General features: G+C 33.1%; 1 protein-coding gene across 3 annotated transcripts in view; it reads left to right on the forward strand.

Moving 5' to 3' along the window:
• The window catches only part of LOC118184573 (glycine receptor subunit alpha-2-like), a 145,398-nt gene that overhangs the window by 70,066 nt on the left and 49,173 nt on the right, over window positions 1-26,159 (forward strand). For all 3 annotated transcript variants that reach the window (XM_035354273.2, XM_035354274.2, XM_035354275.2), the window contains exons 2-3: window positions 18,101-18,276; window positions 18,939-19,006. In XM_035354273.2, the coding sequence (XP_035210164.1) occupies window positions 18,101-18,276; window positions 18,939-19,006 (244 nt within the window). The remainder of the gene's footprint in view (window positions 1-18,100; window positions 18,277-18,938; window positions 19,007-26,159) is intronic.

The raw sequence follows: 26,159 nt of genomic DNA on the forward strand, positions 1-26,159 counted from the left end.
TTCAGTTTCGAATCATAAAAGAGAGAAGTTTAAGATTGGCACTTGAAGAAAAGAAGCAATTCGTTTATAGATATTGTAAATAAAACAATTAATTTGCTAGTACCTAAAGGGTAAAAAGTTATGAGTTTCGAAAAAGTATTCTTGGTCCTATGAAAGCTTCAGAGAGCAAAAATAATGCCTAATAGAACATAAAATTATAGAATTTTTAAATACTTTCCTCACTAATCTAAATTTATCAATATGGTCGAAATTTATACACATACATATCTCTAGCATTAAACCCTGTCCTTATATTTACATGAGCTGATGTAATAGCTATTTACTAGCTCTGAATGAGACTGCTTATTCATTAATGAGATGCAGATATACAACATTTCTCACGGAACTTAATTAAACACGGACATAAAATTATAGAATTTTTAAATACTTTCCTCACTAATCTAAATTTATCAATATGGTCGAAATTTATACACATACATATCTCTAGCATTAAACCCTGTCCTTATATTTACATGAGCTGATGTAATAGCTATTTACTAGCTCTGAATGAGACTGTTTATTCATTAATGAGATGCAGATATACAACATTTCTCACGGAACTTTGCTTTGAAAAGAGAAATTTTTTTAATTAAATTTAAATTATTAAGCGGAAGATGTCAATAGTACAGAAAGCGGGTCACAAATGTGGCTATAAATTTAGTTGCACCATGTCATGACAGCATTAGGGCTGGAGGTACGAAAGAGTGTCACTGGAAAGCTGAGTCTTCCAAGTGAAAAATAATGCATAACAATATTAACCAGACTCAGTTTGTTGGCCCAAACTGCTCACCGGTTCGAATATTTACAATCCTTGCCGTTGCTACTGCATCAGTGTCCTTTCAGAAAACACTTTAGAAGTTTTCCGTAGTAAGCAACTGTTTTCTCCATTTCCCCATAGCTGACGATCACAGTGCTACATTAAAATTATGTCTTTCTGGTCTTACTTCCTTGCGATCAGTGTGGGCAATGATAACTTGCAGCATGAGTAACTGCAACTGCAAACGCCAGTGCTAGATATGCTGGGGCATATTCAGAGCCAATTTGGATATTGATATAAGCTCGGGCGTCTGAATCTTATTTCAAATGAAAAGAAAATAAGTTTTAAGTTTATTATATTTTTCCCGATTCCCTGTTATAACAGCGTTATAACAGCTAAATGTATCTAACTACTTAATTAACTACGTGTACTTACTGGTCACCTCTACATGTTGTTATCGCCTTTCCTTAATGTTTATTGTAGATAGAAGTTGCGATACAAAAAGTAATATGTAACTCAGAATTTTATTCCTCACAACTTGTAGGCTTAACTTAAAATAATACAAAAATTAACAACCTTTTGCGAAAAGTGTTTTTTTTGGATTGGAATTCTACAGATTCTGTATGTCTTACAAATCTATCAGTTCTACGCGAAGCTGCAGTACTAATTGGGTGACAGATAAAGCGCAGCTAAATACCTACTTTTACCAGCCGTAACAAAAGCAGGCATCCCAGTCCAATCGATTTTGGTTTGGTTTGGTTTATTTGGTTATGGCAATGCACGTGAGAGAGTACCTAAGGAGAGGAATATCTTAGTAAAAGACTTTCTAAAAAAGGGAAACTAAGCAGTATCTAATTTACCACATGGAGAAAAACACGAATACACCCATGCATGTAGTCTGTTAGTCTGGAATCGAAGCCAGGTCTGGAAGCCAACCTGGAATCGATGCCATCTGAGAAGTGCCAGTGATCAGCGACATTACCATTCGGCCGCTTCCGGTCGCACCGCCGTTGTTTAGGTAAGCAACAGCGGCAACAACCAAATTTCTACTCCTAATCGATGCCAGTTACGATTTCCTTCTCATTTTAACCTACTCCACTTGCCATAAAGTCTATATAAACCTCTGGACTGAACGAGTACAAGATGAAGCAAAGCATAAAGAAAAGAATCAACGTAAACTAACTGTTGGTAAAACTTAAATAAAATGTCACACAATAACCTGCTATCTCGAATTCAAACTAAGCAATTATTTCAACTTCTGAGTTTCTCTTTATGCTCTGTTAATTTGTCTCTTTCGATGCTAAAATTAACACTATACGTAGCCACAGATTAAAATATTACCGTTTTCTGAGCATAAAATAAATATTTCACTGATACCCATTTCATCTTTTTGGCAGCTTGAACTATCTGTTCTTGGCATAAGTATTTCAGAGTACAGAATAGGAAGCATTCCCAAGAAGGACTTTTCCGTAACAGATCGGATGAACTGCATAGCTGTGAATGCTTAACGGGTATCCATCTTCTGAACAAAAGAACTGCAATTAATTACTTAGACAGTTATTCGGATATCACATTATTTCGACAAACATCGTTATTTATAACACTGGCGTTGTGTCAAAGTCACCGCTTTGAGACAGTTGCCAATCAGTTAAAGGAAAAAAATTACCGTGTAATCAACTGCTTGAGGGCTTGTCAACTTCATTTGCTGCCAAGGGATTCACAATCTAAATAAAAATTTTAACATAAGCAGCTAAGCGTCCTTTGAATTTCCCCCCACCTAGTTAATAAATTAACTTGTACAAATGCGATGTTATGTAATTAGAATGAACTTCCGTCTCACGACTAAAAATGTTCTTTATATTCTATTTAATGAAGCAAAAATATCTAAAAACTCTCTTATATGACAAATTCTTATTACGAATAAATGTTTCTGAACTATTCAAAATTCTAACACAGAAAAATATCGTCACTTATTTTGTAACTGTGTTCTAACTTAAAATAATTACTTTACTTTGCAGATAGCTTTTAAAATGTTTGCTGTTGTCCACACTTTCAAGCAGAATTTGAAATATTATTTAAAGTTATTTAACAAAAAGGAATTACCATTTTTTTATTTTCTGCCTAAATTTTAGAAGGGATTAACAAATGCTTTTGCCTTTTGTTTTCTTATTTTGTTCCATTATGAATTTGTTACTGTAAAAGGAAGCTTTCTACTGCTTAGGTTAAGTGTCTACTAGTCTCATTTAAATTTATGTTTTTTAATTAAGAACTTTAATATGAGCTACTTTTCAGTAGAAAGTATTTCAAGAAGAATACCCTCTTTTAAGCTCCTAGTTCTACAAAAACTTATACTTAAAATTCCTGAGGAAACCTACAGCAACAATCAAAGCCTAAATAAAATTATTGCTCTGAAAGGATAGCTTTTATATTTCTTTTATTTATCTGTAGATTTTTCTCTAAGTTGTTTGAATGAAAGCATTTCATAGTGGTTTAGATCACGGCAAAGCCCATTAAGGCCTCCTTAGAAAAACATAACTGGCAGCACCTGGTAGAAGAACGGTTTCCATAGTTTTTTTAATTAATAATGAATAACATTTTTATTTAAATCGTAAGCAAGAACAAACCAATCGGTAAGTCTGTATTAATTATCTACTTACTACGAGAAAAGTCAAACTACCTTTACATTTTCACAAAATTCAATCAGCAGCAGTTCCCTTGCGCAGCGTTTAAGGAGCATTGATAAAAAAAAAAAAAAAAAAAAAAAAAAAAAAAAAAAAAAAAGGTTGAGCAAAAACTGTCTCTGACAAAGTAAGCAGGGAAACAGAAGGAAATCCATGGAATTTGTTTTTCATTGATTCTGAGTTTTTAACATGTACAAATACGATTATTTTGAAATTTGCATATAAGTTAAATAACATTAATGTTAGGTACTATGATAGGTACTCGCTTAGATTATGACTGACTAGGACAGACTTACTTCAGCTACTGTAAATTACGTTATTAAATTAGTATATTGATCATCCGTTGATAATTGAAATCTTTGCTTTAATTTTCATTGTTTGAATAACCACGGCCAAATTTTCTTGGTTTAATTCTTATATTTGGATTTTTGCTTAAATATTTCCTCTGTGAATATTGCTACAACTGCACATACTATTTAAATTCATTAGAATGTTGAGGAACTGAGTTATAGAGTGGTAAGTAGGGCTTAATTTCTAAAATTAGAACTGACAGAGCCGTATGGAATGTCGTCAGGAAAAATAAAGAAAACAAGGAAAAAATAGTAAATTAATAATAAAATTAAATAAAATGTGAAAAAATAAATAAAAATTAATAAATTACAAGGGCTGGATGAAAAGTAGCGTCATCACCTCGATAGTTCTGAAAATACTTTATTGCCGTAGATATAAGCAGTTGCAATTCCTCAGTGCAATCGCCTACCATGTCTACCATCTTCTTCCAGTCACCATCAATATGTTCACTTCTTTTGATGTTTCAAATGGACTGCTCTAAAGCGCGCATACCTCCTCTCAAATGTTGCAAAGAATCTCTTGCAAATGGATTTTTTCACTTTGGTAAAGATATCTTAGTCTTATCTTAGTTATCTGGCCTTTTATCGGGTGAATATAATGGATGTTTTAGTACCTCCCGTCACCACCGTAGAATTATAATACAGCCAATTGTGATGGAAGCTGACGGGATTCGTCACGAACAAGTGCCTTCACATTCTCCTAAGTGTTGCTCGCAGATGATGTTTCAGGTAATAAATCATATTGCCCTCCGTTGCAATGTACATGCGAGCGCCCTCTCGGATCTAATGCAACGGTGGTGATGGGAAATAGAGGAACAGCCGTCATACCAATTATTCTATCAGAGGGTATTGGCCAATATTAAGTCCGTGCGACTAAGATCTTCCCTCTAAAATTAAAAAATCACAGTAAAAGATATTGTTTCCATGGCGGCAGTTTATTGGATTCGGAAGGAATCATGAGGAACTATCCTACGAGCTCTGTGTCTATGACAAATGTTCTGCAAACGCGAAGAGATATGTTGATGAGGATCTGCGACCTGAACAAAGACAGTTTTAGAATTACTTGAGTGCCACTGGTTGTGTAGAGGATCCAAGCCAAGTATCTCAGCAGTTAAGTTTGCGACTGCTTCCTGCCAGCATTGGCAAATAATGGTTTTCATATGCTGCATTTATTCTCCGACGACCTTTGTCCGCGAAACAATTAACTCTTCCCATGTTTGGAAAGCGATTTCAGATTTTGAGATCACGCTTCGAGGAATATTCAGGCCTCTGGATACATCAAACTGCATTAGACTCGTCTCGAGTCTGCTGAGCACTGGCCATTTCTGACATTGATCTTAATGATGTCTTTCCGACATTATTAAGAGTATCTGACATCTTCCAGACCTACAACTTTCCGTGTAACGTTAACTATTTTAAGCTGAAACTGATGTAACCATCCGCTGGTTAGCATCTCGGCCAAGACATTCCGTTATCAAAACTATTTTATAAAATTGAGCTGCATGACTTGCTCCTTGGATCTGTTCCTTAACGTCACTACAGAGGTGACATGTCTATTGAATGGCGAGACATTCAACCAGTTAAGAGATCAAGGGTCATGAATTTAGATAAAGATTGTTAGTGCTATGAATTGTCGAACAAAATTGTAAATAAAAATAATGTTTAATGAAATTTAAAATAGAATTGTTTCTGCGATGCACGGCGACGAGGGTGCATACATTTTTCTGAGTCATGAATGACATTTCTGGTGCGGAATGAATTTATTTTGCGAAAAGAAGAATAAGGGAACGGAGAAATAAATAATATATATATATATATATATATATATATATATATATTAATTCAGAGAAATTCAATTCAGGGAGGAGGACATTTGTGAAGAATGTGCTAGTTTATTTACAGAGTGAAATCTGGTGGCTGAAAATCATATAGTGAAATAATAAGAAGGGAAAGACGCAGGAAAATGTGATGCTATGCATTTAATACATATACCGCTAAAGCAGCCATGATAAACACAGTAAGTACAATAATTAAACTGGATAACAATTAAATTGGAAATAACAAGGTCACCCTTGTTATTGGTGTTAACATGACTAATAACAAGGGTTGACCTATTTTCTAAGATTTCAATTCACGTTTAACTAAGATATATACGAGATTATCAGACATATTTTCTTTTATGATTTGCTCGTGTTCGTTTATTTGCTTATTCTTTGCTCAAATATCAGGGCGGCAGTTGGCTTTCATGTTCAGTAGCAGATACTACAAAAAATATTGAATACAATCTACAATAGAATTTAATTATTCAATAGAGTTTAATCTATCTTTATACAGTTAAAACCACTTTTATGATCATTTTTATTTTAATTTTTAGTAACAGCGTGAATGATTTAAGTATGAATATATATATATATATGGTATTTACAAAATTATTCTAATCTTAACGTTCATGTAAACTTTTGTAAATCTGTACATTAAAGCTGTCTGCATCTTACTTACAAACGCAAATAATGAGTTTTCTATTGAATTAAACTGAGAATTCCCCTTTTTTCATTACACTATTTTAGGGTTCAAGAGCAACAGTTACAAATTTATATAAACAGGTAACTAAATGATTAGAAAAATATAGCAAGCTTCTTTTATATGAATTGCTGTTGCATCTTAATCGAAAACAACATGAACAAATCGCTTATGCATCCCAATCGCCTGTTGCATCTTAATCGAAATCAGCACCAGCAATCCCTTATACACCTTGTAGAGAGACATTAGGATTTTCTGGAAGCAAGAGAGATGAAATATTAGCAATTTCCTTGGCCGGGAATCGAACCACGGACCTCTGGAATACCGGCCCAGCGTGCAGAACCAAAACACTACGAAGGTACGCTAGGAAGACGGGAGAAATACCTTATATACTTCCCCTTTTAAAGGGCGACTGGGGTTTTTTTAGGGGACCCAGTCGCCAAATCTGAGTGCGGAGAATCATCATCCAACAATCCTTTGGGTTCGTGCGCCACTGTAGAAACATTAGGTATTTTTTGGAAGCAGGAGAGATGCAAAATTAGCAACTGCCTTCGCTGGGAATCGAACCACGGACCTCTGAAATACCGGCTCGGTGTGCCGACCACTACACCACGAAGGCACACTGGAAAGGCGGGAGAAATACCTTATAACCTCATCACTGTTGTGATTCCTATTATCTTTTGTCTTAATCGCTAAACTTCTGCATCTTTTATGAAACAATTTTAGCATCTATTTGTTGGCTGAGTTAAGCAAATTGAAACAATTGGAATACAAGTTTTGAGATACTCAAGTATTCCCCATACAATTCTCGGAATGTAATTCCACATATTATTCTCAATTCTGCGTTAATAATAATAATAATAATTAATGTAGAATTTTAACTTGTACTGCGATTATTGATATACAAGTCTTGAAATTGCATTAAAAGAGTCATGTAAAAAAGTAAACTAAGCATTACAAGCTACAAACTAGTATTACAAACTAATATAACAAAGGTTTGTTTTGAAACTCTCAAATATAACTGCTAAGGCGATTTTTTTTTCGGCCCTGTTGAAGAAAGAAGATATTAAAAACCCAGAACAATAGATTTTGTAGCTCAATAATTAAATTCCCTGGTACAAAAGTAGCCGAAAAGAAAACCCACTGCGCGATCTTCTTAAAAATGTGCTGAATATGTTTATTTACCGTAGCTAGATTTAAAAGATTCAAATGAAAGCATTCGTATTCGTATCAGAGTTTCTAGAAAGATGCTTGAAGTTTTATGATCGCCATTTCTTTTTTAAGATTCTTATTAAGGCTTCTTTTTGAAGGTTTTATAATCACCATTTCTATTTCAAGTTCTCACTTGAAATTAAGCTTTTTTTTATACTTCAGAAATGTAATAAAAAATCTTAATTTTCTTTTGGAAGCTGTAAACCTGCATTCTAAAATGATGTTGATTATCTATTTAATGTTGTACTTAATTTCTCAAATTTTTATCTTCTGATTTTTATAGAGCATATTCATTGGATCTTTCAGTTAAAATTTTAAATAACCAGAATTATAATACGATATACAAATAATATATAATATAATAATATACAAATAATCGAGCTTTTAAAATTATTATAATGTCAAATATTGTAGAAAATGTTTATAACTCCCTTTAGACATTTAACATATTTTCTAGGAGTTAAACAGCATCTAATAATCATGCTAGTTAAACTAATATATCAAGAGAAACGGAAAATAGTTCTATTTGGTTTGGCTTATTTGGTTATGGCAAAGCACCCAAAGGCCATTAGGGAGGGACCCAAAGGCTTAGGAAGCTAAAGGAAGTGGTGTCTCTGTAGAGGACTTTCTAAGGGAAAAAGGGAAATTGGCTCGTATCTACGTTATACGTGGGGAAAGTCACGTTAACGCCCATGCAGCTAGCCCCTAGCCATGCAGAAACGAACCCACGTCGTACTACCAGTGTTCAGTTTAGCTCTCGGCTACTGGTGGGACAGGACATTTACTGGTGTTAAGATTTATATATGTAATTCTTTATTATTCTGGCTAAGAATATCAGTATTACTAACTCTTAATGAATTTAACTTTGGAGGTGTATATGCTATAAGCATAGATCAAGAGTAAGCAATCTCGCTGTCCTTAGTCTTTGCAGAAAAGCTCGGTCAGCGTCGACTAAACAGAAAAAAAAAATAATAAATAAATAAATAAATTAATTAATAAAAAATAAAAATTAAAATTAAAAAACGTTTTACCTGCTTGGGAAAAAATAAAATAGCAAAAAGTAACATTAAACACTAAAAGATAATTTTAATGTTACAAATGAAGGTAAACGTATGGTACGGGTTCAATAGATAAAAACAAAACTATATTTTTGAATCATTTAGCAAATTATGATAACATATTTATTTCTATTATATTTAACATTATAAGACTGAAAATACGTACATAATGAGGAAATAATGTTTAATGTTTACATACTCACCTGTAGAGGTAATTTGGTGTTTCTCATGAACATTTATTAAAAATAAGTCTTGGGCAATGCTTTAAAAGCAAATAAAAAATAGTTTTCTCAAAGCACATTTTCTTGCAATTCATATATCTTGAAAATGCACCATGAAATTCATTTTCTGCTGCAAACGAATGGCATTTGGAAGAAACTGTCTTGTTATATGCTACAGTAAATGCGCGTATTCATTTTTGGATATAAGTATATTGAAAAGTTTAAATTTGTGACAACGTTTACCAAAAAAATGAAATTTTTGTCAAAACTGGGATTGAATTCACAAAAATAATTTTTAAAAATTCACTATGTTCAGATTCAAAAACGAATAACCAAATATTTTTGTCAAAGTGTTTTAAAAATTTAACGCAAAAGCTACAATAAAACATTGAAAATAAAAGCGCAAGAAGCATTTTAAAATTTTATTTAAAAAAATTCCATTTTTTTAAGAAAACTGAATTTTTAGAAAGTTGAAAATTTTAACAGATATTTATAAAATGATGTTATAAAATATACGAAATTTTTTGCTTAGAAAACAAATTCGTAAAAAAAAAAAATTAAGTTCCCTGTCTCATCAATGCCGCAAATTCTTAAAAACTGTGCTTTAAAACTTAATCGACAAACAAACAATCTTATTTAGTTAAAAAAATACTATAATTACGTAGTAGATGTGTACGTACCCAAGCATATATATATATATTTTGAGAACTGCAATACGTCCTTTAAAGCATCCATCACAATTTGCAACATGCAGACGTTTCCTGTTTACAAGGAAAATTCAAATTTTCATTAATATCGCAATGGAATGGAAATGAATGACACTGGGAATTGTCCTTTTTGCGGAAAGTGTATTTTCCAAGATTGTTTCGAATTTAACTGACAGTAATTAGTATTTTACTTGCTAAACGAATGCATGAAATCTCTCGGAGCGTCAGCACGTGAAATCAGGATATCCGATCTTGGCTTTTTCCCCCTTCCATTGTTCTAAAAAGCTGCTGACTGAAATATCCTACCACCCCTTGTGAAGCATAAATAGTCACCTAAGCAGGCGAAATACAGTGAAATAAACTAAAGCATAATAATACGTCTCCTTCATAAATCTTACGGTTATCGTTAATGCGATGCGTTTAAATTAGTTTTCAATATTTTAGTTTACACAATTAGAACAAACAATCTACGCGCTTTAAATAGACTCTTTACTTTGATACCTAAGATGCTGGATGGTTGATCACTGAAATCTAATACTGAGGTTTATTTTTGGTAAAGCATTAAATCTTGTCTTGTCAGGAAAATAGAAGTTAATTTTCGTATGACACCTTCCATAAAGTCCTCTCTCCGGCAGATAACCCTCGCATGATTTGTAGCAACCAATTAATCTACTTACATATTTGCATAAACACATTCAATTTAAGTACTTTGCTAATTATATGCTTGTGGAATAAACGTCTACTCATTCGGGAAAGGAATATGTTTTCAATTATCTGGTAAAAAATTGGGGAAGGGTAATCTTTTCATGAATTGCATATCCGTGATAGTTTCCCAAAGATATGTTTCTACCGTCAACAGCATTATCCTCAGTAATATACATTAAAGAAGAACTACAAAAACAAATATTTGAAACCTTAAAAAATAAAGCTGTCAATTAATGAAACCATTCATACTTAAAGCCCAGTCTGAATAGTAAGCAAAATCAGGAAATTCGCAATTTGCATAACTAAGGCTTTTCATTATGCCATTTTGTGTCTGCAATATATTTCATCTAATGCTATTCAAAAGTACTTGGGAGAAACCATTTATTTATAATAAGTCATTTTCAATGTGAATTGCGATGTACACTGCTGACCATTAAAATTGCAACAACATGAAGGAAAGAGAATACAAAAATGACATTTATTGTACGTAAACAGGATGGCATAAAGACAAAATGATGAAATTTGTAAGCAGTTTGGATGTTTACAGGGGTGCGAAATTAGAAGAAACAGCTGCCACTCCTGGCAGCTAAAACGGCCCTTACCCGGTTAGGCATGGTGTCGAACTGGGGTTGGATGGCAGAAACGGGCAACTCAATCCTGCTGCTTCAAATCTATGCCACTCTTCATCAACCGTATTAGCACGAGAGGAGTAGCGAACCAGTTTCTCAGCAACCCCATGACCAAATGTTTTCAATGGGTGGCAGATCTGGAGACCGCGCAGACCAGGGAAGCAGTCGAATACCCTATATATCGAGGAAGGTCAGAACACGACGTGCAACATGTGGTCTTGCATTATCTTGTTGGAAAATGGCGTTTGGCAGACCTCGAAGATAAACCACAACCACTGGACGTAAGATGTCAGAAATGTACCAATCTCCGTTCAAATTACCATCGATACGAACTAGAGGTGTGTGTGTCGTGTAACAAATGGCTCCCAAACCATCACACCAGGAGCAGGGCTCCTATGCCGATATCGAACGCAAGCAGGCGACGTGCGGTCTCCTTGTAGCCTTCAGACACGTATTCGGCCATCAGAATACTGCACGTAGAACCGGGACTCGTCTGAAAAGACGACATTGTGCCACTCCCTACATCCAGCTTTGTCGTTCGGCGCACCAGAGTCACTGTCTCTCTCTAGACTGCACTGTCAAGGAAAGCCGAAGTAATGGTCGCCGTGCTTATATTCCACGCTGCTGCAAACGTCGACGCACCGTACGAGTGGTTACTGGGTGTGTTGCAAACATACCCATTTCCTGATTAATGAGCCGCGATGTGGTTTTGCAGTTTTGAAAGTCTGTCCTCTCGGGCGTTGGTCATCGGAGGGCGTTGAGATCCTGCATGCCGTTCAGCATGCTCCTCCGCAACCCAATGATTCCATATCCGCATGATAGGGGTTGGATTTCGACCAGTCCGATGGGCGATATCAAGGAACGATAATCCACACTCTCGATAGGCAATGATCCTACCTGTATCGAATTCCGACATTTGCTGGTAAGCATTTCTTCTTCGTATTCGAGGCATAACATGATATCATGAGCAAACTCTGACCTTACAAAGCGCTTTCCGAATAAGAAATCCACTACACAACTTTTCTTTTAGGTAGTGCTTCAGATGTCGTTTCTGCCTCTTGTGTCATTTAAATGCGCTTGAAATACTAATCATTTACATATCCCAACCTCTTCTTCTTTTCATCTGATTTTGACGTTTGTCAGATCACACCTTCTTGGTGCTGCAATTTTAATGGCCAACAGTGTATTTATACTTATATTGGAGCATACTTACTATATGGCTTCATAAGCGTTTTTAAATTGCATGGAAAAGATAAAAAATAATGTACGAAAACTTTCTGCTGTATACAATGTTGATACTAGTAGTACACTAGTACGTTTTATGTTTTTGTGAGATATTGTCAAAAGTTTCAGGCAGTATTTGAAAGTTTTAAAGCCACGAAAGCATCCATGCAGCCGATCCGTTCGCCGGGTTTCGAACTTCGGACGAACTACCAGTGTTCAACAACTTTACCGCTAGGCCGCTGGTGGGCCTTCCTTTTTTTAACTTTTTAGGCTTTCGATAGTGAATAAATAACCTAAGCACATTTTGAAATTATGTTTCTTTAGATGATCTTACGTTAGTACGATACTGGCATTCCTTGATAATAAAAGAAACTATACTTATTGAAATGAATTTTCAATACTTGTTTAAAGCAAGTTATATCATAAGTAGCATTTTATTGGGTTGAAGCATAAGTAGTGGACTTTAATTTAAAAATTTTTATTTTAACAAAACAAAAAACAATAAATTAGTCAATAATATCTGAGTTTTTGGATTTTTCCCATAGACCCAAGATGTCGAACTATAGTCATTTGGCTACAATCCATTCGAGTATAATTATATTAATAAATTATGTTGTACAGCTATTTATCTTTAAAATATTTAATTAACGGAGAAAAGTCCTATGTATTTATTGTTTTCATTTTAAATTTGATATTATTTTTAATAATACATTTTAAATCTTGCTTGAATTACCCACGAGAGTTCAGCTTTCCTGGAATTTCATGTAGTATTTATAGCCTTCGTGATTTTCATGGAATTTGATATCAATAGCTTCTTCATACAGAAAGGAAATAGAAGTTCCGTTTGTTCTTCTTAAGGGCAATACATTTCTAAACGGGATTCTTTCAAGGATAAATTATAAGAATAATCATAAAAATTTTACTTAGTTACTCTGATTTTATTTTTCGAAATATCAGAAAATAATTTTCAGGAGTTCGAATGGATTAAAAGAACTTTATATAAATTCTGAATATAATGAATATTCTGAATATAAAATAATGAACAGTAATATAATATCGATGCATTTTAACCAAAGTTATAGAGATAAATATATTTTGCAGTCTGAAATTAGATTTAAAGTCCATACAAGTTATTCAAGGAATCAATCAATATTACTAATTATTTCGTACCATCGAAGAGGTTAGACACATAAAGTAGTAACTTTCGTAATAAATTTGAGAAACTTCGCGAATTCTAATTATAACACATCTCTAATTATAACATATGTCTAATTATAACAGAACAATATTACAGCTGTGAATATAGTCCTTAATTCAAACTCGGTTTAGTATAAAAATCGCAAATAAGTACATTATGTGACTTCATCTAACAATAAAAATAGAAAAACAATGCTTTATTATTTCAGTGATTAAAAATACGTATTTTTACATAAAAAATTGTATTGTACGAGTAACTAAAGAAGAAACAATATTTTATGTCTCAAGGTATCTAACATAAATATTACAATCACGCAGCAGTTTTATGTAGTGAGCTCACTCTTTACGGTTCAAGAATGCGAAATGCTTTGGCTCCATTTCAAAAAAACATTCCGAAACGAAATTTATGTCTCGTGCTCGTGTCTGTAAAAAGCTTAAGAGAGCTTTCTGTAACTTACTATGAATTCTATTTTTTGCCGATTTAAGGCGCAATATTCTGAAATCAAATTCAACACGCTTCGGAATTTTTTATTTTTTTAATTTAATGAGGAAGGAATAGTGTTTCCTTAATTTAAGGTTGAAGAATGGTATTTTTTTTTAAAATTTTCTCGTTGTTTTCTACAATGTAATTCTGTTAACAAGTTTGTGCAACGTTTCTTTCCAAAGGTATATAATATATGGCATGAGCAATATCTTTTGGTATTACAATAATGTTGCTAATATTCATAAAATCTTTCATTCAGATGTACTGTAAACATATTTTAAATTGTATCAATTATATATACTATAGCAAAATAAAATAATAATTTTAATTTTTAAGAGGTGCATTTATTGGTTTTAAATCTCTCAGTGATCTATCACTGAGGTACTTAAAATCAAACAAATAAATTACAGATTGATTATATTTGAAAGATATGCTTTATCTAACGGCAGTTGTTTGAGAACTGGCTATTCGCGAGATACACTGCTCTCCAAAAGGTAAGGAAGAGCATGTTTTTCAAAGCTCACCATTACAAAAATGTCAGTAACGTTTAAATTCACAGTTTATATGTATGACAGTAACAAAGTCTAACAAAATATATGCAAAACCAATAGCTACCACTTTTATTTTATAGAAATGTTTACTTATATAGGAAATGGAGAAAAAAATACAAAAATTGTAACTGTTGTTCACGAGTGTTGATCTTCAGCTGCTATTACAGTTTCGCGGACAGTATCCGGAAGAGTCTATCAATTTCAAGGAGAAATCCTTTGCTTGATTTGTTGAGGTGACGGGCGATCGGATGGATGGAAATGGAAATGTCCCACAAGTCGTACTTCTAGATGTCTCAATGTCTCTCGTAGTCTGGTCCACCGACTATGGAACCAGTTGGAATTTGAGGATTCTGTGTCTAGAAGACATGTTCCAGGCAGACCTAGAGTTACACCTAAGGGAAGACCGTTATTTAGCTCTTTCGACCGGAAGGAGGAGTAACATTACTGTGCCTCAGCTCATGGCGAATAATTTAGTGGCAACAGGAACAAGAATCTCAGCTACTACAGTATGCAGACGACTGCACAATACACGTCTTTATTCAAGACGACCAGTTGTTCGTGTCCCCTTGACCAGAGGACACAGAGGTGCCCGTTTATGTTGGGCAAGAGAGCACTTCTCCTGGACCAGTCAACAATGTGCATATATTCTCTTTACAGATGAATCCAAATTCACATTAGAGAGTGATACAAGTTGTCAGCTGATCTGAAGAGAACAACGCACCAGATACAACTAATCCCACATTGTGGAAAGACACAGTTACAGAGGTGGCGGAATAATGACTTGGGCTGGAATCTCTCTCGGTGGTCACACTGACCTGCGTGTGTTCCATGGATGAACTTTGACAGGTGGGAGATATCGAGACGTGATCCTTGATTAATATGTCCACCCATATGCCGCTTCTATTGGTGCTGGATTTCTTCTGATGGACGACAATGCGAAACGGCACCGAGCTCGGGTTGCTGAAGAATATCTTGAGAGTCATGGTATAGAGCAGAAGGAATGGCCAGCTAAACCCCAGACTTGAATCCGATAGAGTATCTTTGGGATTACCTAGGGAGACAGGTGGCTGCTTTCAGTCCTCCTCCAAGGTCGTTAGATGAGCTTGAACAAGGATTACTCCGTGTCTTGTCGTTGCTTCCCATTTCACTGGCCGACAACTTAATTGACAGCATGGTACATCGCTACCGCCAATGTATTGCAGCTAAGAACGGACACATTCCTTATTAGAACCCATTTTTGTAATGTTACCACCCCATTCTTCCTAAAAAAACTGTGATATACTGTTTCTCCAAGACTGGATTTCTCTGCCAAGGGTGCAAATTTTTGCTGTAATTCTTGTTTGTTGAACTTCAGTAAGATTCTATGTCGCATTCATTAAAGAACTGTTTAATGAACATGTACTGTAAATGTTTTGCTTCTATGCTGCTTCATTTTCAAATTAGACACAAAAAACCTACTGTTTCTTAATTTTTGGAAGGCAGTGTATATGGAAGATAAGTTAAAGATCTTATGTTTTGCGTAACGGCAATACATGGCACATAGGAGTAGCGTAATATAGCACATTAGCATAATATAACATAACATAATGGTCGAAAAATTTGGAAAAACCCAGCTAAAGGCGTTTTTAATATCAAAAGAAGCAACACATATTTATTTAACTTATCATTGTTAAAAAATGTCTTCCATTGGAACATTTTATTAAATTAGGTCATTTATTTTATTTACACTACATAATTAAAATTTTGATTCATGCTGAGATCTCATGAGAAGAAAAAAATTAACTTTCCAGTTTCCGTAAATTTCTATATTCTGGAAAAAATAGTAATAATAATAAACTTAAAAAAATTCAAATATTTTTCCATTCTGTGGTATATCTTCTGTATAGTAAAATCTAAACATTTAGTGGTAAGCAAAACTAAAATTAATTATAAATCAAATGATATATATAATTATATAATTTTATGTATATATATATATATCTATCTTATATATAATTATAATATATATATATAATATAATTATAATATATATAATTTTAATTCAAAGAATCAATAGAGATATTTATAACTCTCCACAGTATTTTCTTATTCAATGAAGGAAATCGTATTTTTATGTGATTAGTAATAGCAGCTGTATGAATTGTAAGCGAATGATATCTCTAGAGTATAGAAGGAAGAAATAAACGTCAGCTTCTCTGTAAAGAATGTAATGATAATTATATTATAGAATATTTAAAAATAATGATAAAGTTTGATGATTTTAATTATTCAAGTCATTGAAATCATCATTTCCTCAATGATGATTTTCATCGGTAATAGAAAGCGAGGTTAGTCACAAATAACTGTGCTAATTCTTTATCATTAATAGTGTTTATCTATGAAAAAATAAAATATATGTGTTCAGATATTCAGTTTTTTCAAAGGCGAAAAGCAAGTACAAATTGTTTTACTCATTAAATATTTTAAATTATCCTTGTTTTTCTTATCGATGCATGAAATTTAAATACTAGTGCAAGAAAATTAATAAATGAAAACTACGTGGGTTTTTCAGTTAAAGTTTTAAGATATTTCTCCCGCCTTCTTAGCGTGCCTTTCTGGTGTAGTGGTCTGCATGCTGGGCGCGTATTCCAGAAGTCCGTGGTTCGATTTCCGGCGAAGGCATTGTTAATTTTTCACTTCTTCCTGTTTCAAAAAAAAATACCTAATATCTCTACAAAGTATTTATTTAAGGAATTTTAGAACAGAAGAACTAAACTAAAATATTTTCTTCAATTCACTGACGAACTCTTTTAAGTGCAAGGGTACATTATAAAATGGATTATTTCTTCCAAAAGTCTCCGACCGAACACTGCTTAAAAGTGCTTCACATTTGTAATTCGATGTACACATAGCTTCATAGCGATGCCATTGCAAAAAGTTGCCAAAATGTTTATGAAAAATCAGCATTTCAATTAGATGAGGCAATTTTCGTCACAGTTCGTCAGAATCTTGTACACAGCGGTTAGGTTTCGAAGTAGGAAACATTAAGAATTGCGTTATCGCCGGGATTCGGAATACAGATCTTCCACTTACTAGCTTGGCGTGCTAACCGTGAGAGCACGCATGGGCGAAAGAGTTAATCTTACATTGTTTCCCTTTTAAAGAAAGACCGGGAAGAAGACTTGACCCAATCCATGTTGTGATGAGTTAGCATCCATTTAGTTCGGGCGCCATTGTAGAGACTCATTGAGTTTATCGAGACAGGAAATTAAGACTTCAGCTGTGCCTTCACCAGGTCTCAAACCATGGATATTCTAGTTGCTAGTTGAATATGTTAATTTATTATAAAACCGAAAGCATGCACGGGGTATATGATATGTTATAATTCCTTATAATTTAGACCTCTACGCAAATGGGATTTAAGTTTACTTTTTCTGGCTAATTTAGTAACCACCGGGATAAAATAAAATTCCAAAATTTTTACAGAAATTCACTTCACGAGCATTATAGTGCTGGCACTGTTATGCAGATGTTGCATTTTTGCAATTCAAAAAGGCAATTAAAGTTTTTTAATCTTCCGCCTGTTAACTTTTAGCATTCCGCCTTCATTTTCTCACAACATCAGAGAAACAAAATACCAGAAGTAAAAATTTTAATTTCTCTTAAAAATGATTCATACATTCATTTTTTACTAATTTTGTTTTTACGAAACTATAATCTTACAAGTAACATAAATGTATCCTATATGTGTCACTGTGCACGAATATTCAATCAATTATCTTTCAGAGCAAATGAATCGACATCTGATGCATTCCAGAATTCGTCAGTATCCAGTCCTGAAAGTGAGAATCATTCCACAACATCACCTCCAGATATATTTCATTTCGAAAACGGGCCTCTCATTTTTTTAGACAAAATGCTTCGCAAATATGACAGAAGGGCTTGGCCTTCCTATGGAACACGTAAGTTCATAAAAGTTACGTATGCTTTTACACAGTTAATTACAAATTTTTTCCCATTTGTGCTCTGTTAAAAAATTTTTATTTCGAAAAACTAGATATATTTCTAAATAATATGGTGCTATTTAATAACGACAGAATGTATTTGAGCTTATTATGATATCTTCTAATATAATTTCACGAAACACTCCATCTGCCTGACAAGTGAGAATTCATAATTTCGTACACATGCTGGAATAAATTATTAATAGGTTATGTTATTTGCTTAATTTTAATGGGGATATTTTCAACAAAAGTCACATACCAATTTTCATTTTTTTTGCATATGACATCATTCATAAAATGGCGTACGGCAGTGAAATATGATGCAACATAATACGCCTTAAGTGAGATATCAAATGTTATTTCCAGGAAATGTGTTTAGCAATAACGCATCATATCGTTCAGTAACGTATATTAAAAATTTTAAAGAGCATTCATAAGTGTTTTAAAGAATTTCAAATCCTGTTTTGATAAATTCTTAATTTTTTTAATTCTATAACATTTTCTGTTTAATGATTTTGCAAATCTTTTTAAAGGGTAATAATATTTAAGCAAACATCTTTTCGATATAGATTTGTTTAAGAAAATTATTATTATTAATAATAATGTTATTACTTTTTCAGATAAACCGACAGTAGTTTCAGTCAATATGTATGTCAATAGCTTAGGTTCAATAAATGCTGCAAATATGGTAAGCACTTGATTTTTTAGTCAGACTAATTTTATTTCTTTTCCTTATAACGTTAAAAAACGCTTTTTTTAAAGAATTTTCTAATAATTGAAATCATTGTAAAATTACATCAGACAGAACTATAATCTTCTTATATGACAAACTTAATTCAGTCTGTTGTCATTGAAATATAATGTAACCAACTGTTCATCATTGAGAAATGTTATTCATTACATTTTAAGCATGAATATTTTGCGAAATGTAAGAAATACTTCTGTGTTAACATTTTAAGCTCATTTTCTTGATTTAAAACTAATAGCGTCAAAAATACTACTGGCTTCAAACATTTGACAACGTACAAAAAAAAGTTCCTCTCAAAACTTACCTCTGCATTTGTAAACATCAAAAGTATTACGTGCATTTCTTTTATATAGGCGCATTGTTTGCTGTAACTGTGCTTCCAAAAAATTAGTTCATTCAGAGTGGTGGATTCTAAGGGAAATTTAGCACTATACTTTAAACATGTTAGAAATCCCATGGTGTTTCCCGTAATTAGTTATGTGCTGCTTACTGCGGGTGAGTGATAACATGTTGGAATTCTATCCTTAAGTTATTTTATACTTACTAATGACTTCAAAAAGAATTCTAGCTTCATATTAGTTAGATATTTAATCAAGCCAAAGATTAAACGGCGAATACTTCTATCATGTTAAATCGAAGCAATAAAGCTGAAAAATTGTGGATTTGGAAAATATATTAAAAATTTAGGATTATGTTTGTGCATTCTTATTCTTGAAACTGTTCGTCTTGCAAATAATAAATACTGTTCATAATAAATAATGTTTTAAAATAGAAACTGTTTATTTTTTTTCAGTCAGTTTCTTCTGTTGCAGTTAATAACCGGCCAGTTCCACATACGAAGTTAGAGCTAGCATATTTAAAATATTTTACAGTAACTAATTTGTTAAATTCACTGTATATAGGTGTAGTCTAGACAGTAACACAAATACCGGCCAGTTCGCGGACATAAACATTTATTCTCATAAAGAAATAAATAATTTTTATCAATGAAATTTTGATGAAAATTTTATAATTTTCATACCCGAAAAAATTAATTTTACAAAGAATAGAAACCCATGAAATAAATATACTAACTACTACTGAAATATAATATTGCATTTTTCTTAAAAAATTAAATCTTCAAATAAGCAACTAATAAGTTCGTAATTATTCATTATCATCGAAACAATACTAACATATTTATTTTATCCATTTTGTACAATTTTGTACAAACAATCTTATACGATGGAAGTGTCTAAAAGGACTTAAGTCTCAAGTGCGGCTTCTAATGACTTCAATGTACTTAGAACTTCGATCAATTCACTGGCGTGAGGAAGGAAATTTGTCACACACTTTCACATTATTTTCTTCTCACTAGCATGTACCACGCAAGTGCTGCATCAGTTTTTCGAAGTAAAAACATCAAGATGGTTAAGGAAGATTGCTGAATACACTCTGGAAAACCTGAACACTGTGCGCCGGTGCATTGTTACGCAAAAGCAATATTTTTCTTCTGAGTTTCTATTTACAGTCTGTCGAATTGGAGCCAGCACGTTAACATAAAAAATACATGTTGCCGTAGAGTTACATGACATATAATCAATGGCCAATGACCCCTTTTCATCCCCAAAAATGGCGGTCAAATTTTTCTCATCAAATTGCTGTGAACTTATGAGGCTATAGCGAGCTATCATGCATCTATACTACTTTTTTCTTATTACATTACTCAGTTTTAGTAAAAGTTTTAAATTAGGAGTAAATATTAGCAAATTACACTTTCTATGTTTACGTTTCATTCCTTACTGTTAAGTAAAGTAGAATTAATTCCCTGTGAACGCGATCTTTTGTAACAATTATTATTATTTAGCAATATTTAGTACGTTTCTAAACACGAAGACATTCCATTAGAATAGTAAGCAGCATAATATGAAGCAGATATTATGTGTTAGTCGTTTTTTATGTATTAATTCTTAACGAATTGGTTTAAGTTTTACATCGCATAAATATTTTGTATTTATCTGCTTATATATGTTTCATTCATTTATATGTTACTATTTTATTTTTGAATATTTGTATATACCAAACTGTAAATTTTGAAATGTGCAGATGCCTAATATCATTAGGCAGCAATGCCTAATGGTATTAGGCATCCGTAGATAATTTATCTTGCAATATAATTTTTGTAATATAGAATTTTCACGCAATAGTACTCACGTTTTGGGATCATTTGTGCATTGCTGGATAATTATTATTATTGCTAATACAAGCTTGTATTATTGCTTGTATTTTGTGTCTTGCCTTCTTTGTGTGTGTAATACGTTCGTGTTATTGAAATTTGCAATTAGCAAATGGATTAGCAGTGTCTGGTAGCAAGACAGTTTAAAGTAGTTCGTTGAACACTGGCACATAAAATGCCCAAGCATTGCACAACAATGAATCTCAGAACGTAGTAACCAGTTGCTAAAATATTTACTTCTGAAAAATGTTCCACTGGGCAACCTTTGTAAGAGGGTTTTATCAATTAAGTATTCAACATACATTGTTTGCATAAGACGTACTGTAATAGTAATAACCAACGACATACCTCATATTAGTGCATTCATGACATTTAGAATTGGTGAGGTCCATATTGTAAATAATCATATATTTCTAGTATTAGAAGAATTACTGTAGCATCGTTTAACTAATTAAGAATTGCGATAAATCACAAGAAACAGGAGCTTGTTCTTATTAGCTTTTTATGGATTAAAACATTGCATTATCGAGAACATTTCTAAACCACTAACTGTTATATTTTTTTAAATGTAACTATTTTGACGCAAAGTGAAAATTACTAGCACATACTGCTGTTATAGCACAAACTGATGCTATGATTGACATTTATAACATGTCACACAACCGAATTACACTGTGTAATGAATTAAAATATGTGATAAAAATAGCAGAAACAAATAAAGAATATATAAACAAGAAAACAAGATATAAACAAGTAACAGTAAATGTGTTTTAAACTGCCTTGTTTTCCCATGTATTGATTTTTTAAAAAAGAACAATAGATGCCACCTGGTCTGTCAACTTAGCCCTTAGCCATGGCTCGACAGATGGTAGATTTCATCACTGGGATAATTCACAATTCCGTTTGGTTCACTTCTCCTTATGTGCCAGCCATCTCAACGGCACACTCACTTACTCACCATACCAAACTCTTATTTCGTTTCCGAATCACAATGGAGAATGCCTGTATCATCTGCCGCATTAGCCGTGAGTAAAAATTACTTCGTAAATGCTTAGCATAGAAAACAGTTCTCCAGAACAAGCAGTACTGCTTGCCTTCCTTTCTGAAGTCAGCATTCATCTATTTGACACAAATTTTAATGTACCCAACTCTTCGTACAAGACTTATTCTATGCCCATTTCCAATACTTAACACCTAAGCTCATTTCCTTTGCAATCTGAGGAACTACCATACATCGAATTTTCGTTGTTGACTTTAACAAATGTTTCTTTTGTGGTCACGTCTCATTGTTCCTTTATTTAAGGTATCTTCAAATGATACTCTCCTCTGCCTAAACACAGCAGCTCTTTTTTGACGGTGACATCTTCTTTCGTCAAGAACTCGAAATACTATAAAAATTAATATTTTTCACTATATAACTTTGAAAAACTTACATTCAGTATTTAAGTCTATAGTTTCGCAGACTTAGCACTAAAAATTGCAATATTTTATACTTTTATCAAAGGAATGCTATTGTGGCAAAATAAAAGCATAATTATCAACCAGAAGCAATGACCTAGTGAGCTGTTATTAACAAAAACTGTTAATGCAAAAAGCTATATTACAGTTTTAAGTAGCTAACTGATGGTGAAAATGATTAATTAAACATAACTCGAGAACATTTTTTTTAAAGCGATGCCTTTTGTGAAGCATGTTCTAAGCAAAGCTGGTTGTAACAAGAAAAATATCCAACCTTTTTAGTTAAGAATTCAGTTCAGGACTTAACTACCATGATCAACTGGGACAGCTGTATTATGATACTGGCAACTTTTTTTTAATCTAACAACATTTGCCGTTAAATTAAAAGATTTGCAAATCATTACCTGTCATCGGAAACATAGCAAAACCCATTGGCCATTTAGCCGTCTCATCATCGATAGCGTTGTCCAACGTGCACCAAAAGGGCGACCAATGTTGCACCTACCGAGCAGACAAAGATAATATTCATACAGGTAAGTCTTACACGGAACTAGCAATCAGCCATGCGGGTAACTGCATGAGGTTAAACCAGGGATGGGCAAATTACGGCCCGTGGGCCAACTCCGACCGCCGGAAGATTCTATCCGCCCCGTGGATAGAATTTTAATTTGCCGGTCCGAGGCAAATTAAAAGAAATATATATTTATATATTATATACCATCTCCTTTTCTACTTTGTTTAAATATTATTTTTTCTTCCTTTTTTTCAAAGGGCTGATGATTTTTTTTCCTTTTTCTATTTTTGTTCTAAAACATAAATTGACGGAAATAGCAAGCACAGACAGCTTTCAATTGGTAAAGTGTTAAAAATGGAAGTTATTTGTTAGTTATAGCTGTAGATTGGCACCAACAAGCGTTATCTCTTTCTCGGAAAGCAGACATATGGGAACCCAATATAGGTGAATCAGTCTTAGAAAGAAATCTTAATCTTAATTATCTTAGCTTAAAACTTAATCTTTTTGCTGGGCACCTAACTAAGAACGACTTGTCTCATTTCCCGAGGTTATACTCAATACCCTCAGTAAATGAAGAGAAGCTTAAGAATTATGAAGATGGCTTGAAAACACTGCATGCTGAGTTCGAACGAAGATTTCAGGATTTCAGTGCCATTCAAACAGAATTATTTAATTTTACTGTGCCTTTCAACGTAAATTGTGAAGCAGTGAGATCAGATTTGCAGCTTGAATTAATTGAGTTGCAGTCTAACAATCATCTCAAGCAATTTTTTCTAAATATGCCAGAGTTTTATAAATCATTATCTAAAGTAAGTTTCCCAAATTTAATATCTCACACCCCGAAAATCAGTGCTATATTTGCTTCATCTTATATATGTGAACAAGTGTCTTCAACTATGAACCTTAGAAAGAATTATTTCAGAAGTAGACTGACAGATGAGCATTTAGCCTCGTTCCTTAGAATCAGTACATCTCACTTCGAAACTCAATATAAAGAACTTTTAAAAATGAAATCGCAATTTCATTCATCTCATTAACATATTTAAATTGTAATACTTGTGTATTGGTTTTAAAACTGTAGAAAAATTATCTTGGCCCGCCAAACTTTTTGTTTTCGATTTTCGGCCCGCGACCGGAAACGTTTGCCCATCCCTGGGTTAAACCAAGCCAAGAATCTCGTAACGGTACCTGGCATAAAGATTCTGGCACGTTTCGAAGATAGCTTTGATTTTTTTAAATCTATGAACCCTCATTACAGCACCATCACCTTTAAGCAAATATTAATTGTAGTTCCTTTTCTGTTGAATTATATGTCGAAAGAAATGGAATTTCAGCACTATTATTCAAAGGTTTTTCTCCTTGTGCCTGCAAATAGGCTGTATTTGCATAATAGTAACAACACTTTTATTCTGATATCTTCATTCTGCTCAGCGGCACTGGAGTCATTATGTAAATGTAGCTTTTCTCCAATTGTTCAGATTTCTGTGCTGGTTATAATGAATTAGAGTAAAGTTACAGGTATCTAAGAATGATATTCAAAAATTGCAATAATTAATTTGTTATTGAAAGGCTTATTGCTATTATAATCTTATACTTACTAAACTGTACTACCATATATACAGAAGTACTCAATGTTCAAAGCTGCAAATGTACATAGATAATAACATCATACACATCATTAAATATGTTCATGGTTTTTGTGTGATTTTTAACTTTTTAAAGCTTTACATGAAATGCTTTTTTCTTGGATTTTCAGAAGACTGATGACAAGTATAATTCATTGTGTGTTTGTATTATGTCAATGTTTTTTTCCTAAAAACCTTTAACCACATTTTATTAATCATGAAACCATATTAACCTTATTAACCAATAGAATTTATGCAGTTCAAGCATTTCTTTGCTTGAGAAAAACCAGATAATTTTAAAAACATCTAAATATGAAAAGAACTAAATACTCCTATTTACTTTTAATCAGATTTGATTTTATTCTCCTTATGTCATTTAGATGTTAGATAGCTCTCCTTCCCTTTCATATCCAGTTTTTCCTACCTCAACTACAATAACTGTTATGGGCATTTTACGCTGCTTTATTTTAGGTTTCAACAAATGTGTTCCATCGTTTCAAAAATACGCAGTTTTGTTTATCCTACTATAAACGATAAATAAAGTCATTAATTTCTTTAATTAGCATAATTTTAAAGTTACACAAAATAAACACTAAGCATATACAGAGATGCGATACAGACAATCAAATTTTCAAATACTGAGAAAGTACTTTTATGCTAAGAGCATTAAGTGTAAAAGAGCATTTCAATTAAACCAGACTTTTTAGAATTTTGTTTGTTGCATATTCCCGTACCGTCATAAAAACAAATGATTGTTTTTAGATTTTGAATTATGGCAAAGCACGAAAAGCTTACATGTTATTGGGGAAAATTCGCTCGCATTTATGTTGTACAGGGGAAAGACGACGAAGCAATGTGTAGCCAGCTCATTCACTCATCAGGAATCAAAGGTCTTGAGAATTATATGAGAAATAAATTAACGTTAGAATGTTCTAATGAAGTTTTTAATGTTGCGCGCTCCCAACCTGCACGCAACAATAGTGGTGACTGCTATAAACTGGAAAGTATACAAAGTCTTGAGAAGGGTTTAAATCCCTTTTTATTCAACTTTAGAAATTACAGATGCGTGCTCTTGACGCTCAAAAACTACGCCGAACCGGCGGTAAAATAAAAATAAGAAACTAAAATGAATAATAACAAGTGACTAACTACGAGGCTCTCTAAACGTAACTAACCTCACCGCGTTCTAAGATACCGCTGACAATTCAGCAAACTTCTGAATATTACGTTGAAAGATTTAACAATCTGCCGAGGCAAGCACACAGGCCGAAACGCGTGGTT

Source organism: Stegodyphus dumicola, chromosome X1, assembly GCF_044657685.1.
Source record: "Stegodyphus dumicola isolate Sdum_Otavi_A_Nest chromosome X1, ASM4465768v1".
In the NCBI taxonomy this organism is placed as follows: domain Eukaryota; kingdom Metazoa; phylum Arthropoda; class Arachnida; order Araneae; family Eresidae; genus Stegodyphus; species Stegodyphus dumicola.